General features: G+C 44.9%; 1 protein-coding gene across 1 annotated transcript in view; it reads left to right on the forward strand.

The window, feature by feature from the left end:
• Positions 1–1,502, forward strand: part of LOC107087414 (collagen alpha-1(XII) chain-like) — a 177,562-nt gene that overhangs the window by 149,535 nt on the left and 26,525 nt on the right. The window contains 3 exon segments of the mRNA XM_015378984.1: positions 382–540; positions 762–885; positions 965–1,108. Of these exon segments, the coding sequence (XP_015234470.1) occupies positions 382–540; positions 762–885; positions 965–1,108 (427 nt within the window).

Raw genomic sequence — 1,502 nt, forward strand, 5'->3', positions numbered from 1 at the left:
TGACTCCCTGCCAGCTCCCAGATCAGCTTCTCTCATTGGTTGATGCGCCGCTCCTGCTACTCTAGAGGCGCTGCAGGACCTTTTGATGCGCGTAGACTTTGCATGTAAAGTGGCTTTAAATTAGCTCAAAGCTCTTTAGACGTGAACGTAAGATAATTGTTGGAAAACCCTCCAAAATTCTCCGTATTTACCTTGATGCTGAGTTTAAAATCCGACCAGAAACACCCAGCTTTTTGGACCAATGAGCCGATACCGATCCTCCTCGCCGTTTCGCTTCTTCTCAGTTAGAGAAGCGGGTCTATGACCGAATGACGGAGCAAGAGAAGAATGAAGCCGTCTAGTCAAAGTCTTCTTAGAGCCTCAAATTGATGAGACTCTCAGACTTGTTGTTTGTCTCCAGTCTGTAAAGGAGCCAAAGCAGACCTGGTGTTCGTCATCGACGGCTCGTGGAGCATCGGCGAGGAGAGCTTCACTAAAGTTGTTCAGTTTGTTTCCAGCATCATCGCCGCCTTCGACGTCGTCGGACCATCAGGGATGCAGGTTGGTTATCTTCTCTGGTTAAACGGATCGAGATAAAAACAGGAAAACTTTGTTTTCTCCTGAAATGATTATGTTATGTTGCAGTAATTATTAAAAAATCATTTAATAACATAAATGTTTTTTGAATAAATTATAGAGTAAAGTAAAGGAATCATTTGATATTTGTAAGTAGAAGTGCTGTGTTGATAAGAAGAATAGATAACCTCCCCTCTTCCACTCAGGTGTCATTCGTGCAGTACAGCGACGGCTCAAAGACGGAGTTCAAGCTCAACTCGTACGACGACAAAGGCATCGCCATGGCAGCCGTGCACCTCATCCGCTACAGAGGAGGAAACACTAAGACAGGTCTGGTTTGACAGGCCCTCAGCGGCGAGGTTGGTCCGTTTGACTCCCGGCTTTTAACATCCGCCGTCCGTCTGAACAGGGGAGGCTCTGAAACACACGTACGAGAAGGCCTTCTCCGTGGAGAACGGGATGAGAAGGAACGTCCCCAAGGTGGTGGTGGCCATCACTGACGGACAGTCGCAGGACGAGGTGAAGAAGAGCGCCGCCAAGCTGCATCATGCAGGTAACAGAAGCCATCGCATCGAAGAACTAAACACCTCGGAAAACCTTTGTCATGGTAACATAGACTGTTATATAAATCAGCCTTATTCTGTCAAAGAGTTTCTATGGCAGAATTAAACATCTAAAGGTCTCAGACATAGAAAACTGACATATAAAAGAAGGATTTCTAACAACCTGGTCATAAAAATAAGAAAATACAGTGAAGGAACTTCGACCTGCAGCGTATTTCACCTTAAGCAGCTGATGTTGGTGTTTATTCAATTCTATTCAGTTTATTTCTATAGCTCCAATTCACATCAGGTCATCTCAGGTCACTTTCCAGTTCACCAGATCATCCAGTCAGATTGATTCAAAGTTTTCTATCTAAGGAAAACCAGCTGATTGCATCGACTCAT

This window comes from Cyprinodon variegatus, unplaced genomic scaffold, assembly GCF_000732505.1.
Source record: "Cyprinodon variegatus isolate N-32 unplaced genomic scaffold, C_variegatus-1.0 Scaffold183, whole genome shotgun sequence".
Lineage (NCBI taxonomy): Eukaryota > Metazoa > Chordata > Actinopteri > Cyprinodontiformes > Cyprinodontidae > Cyprinodon > Cyprinodon variegatus.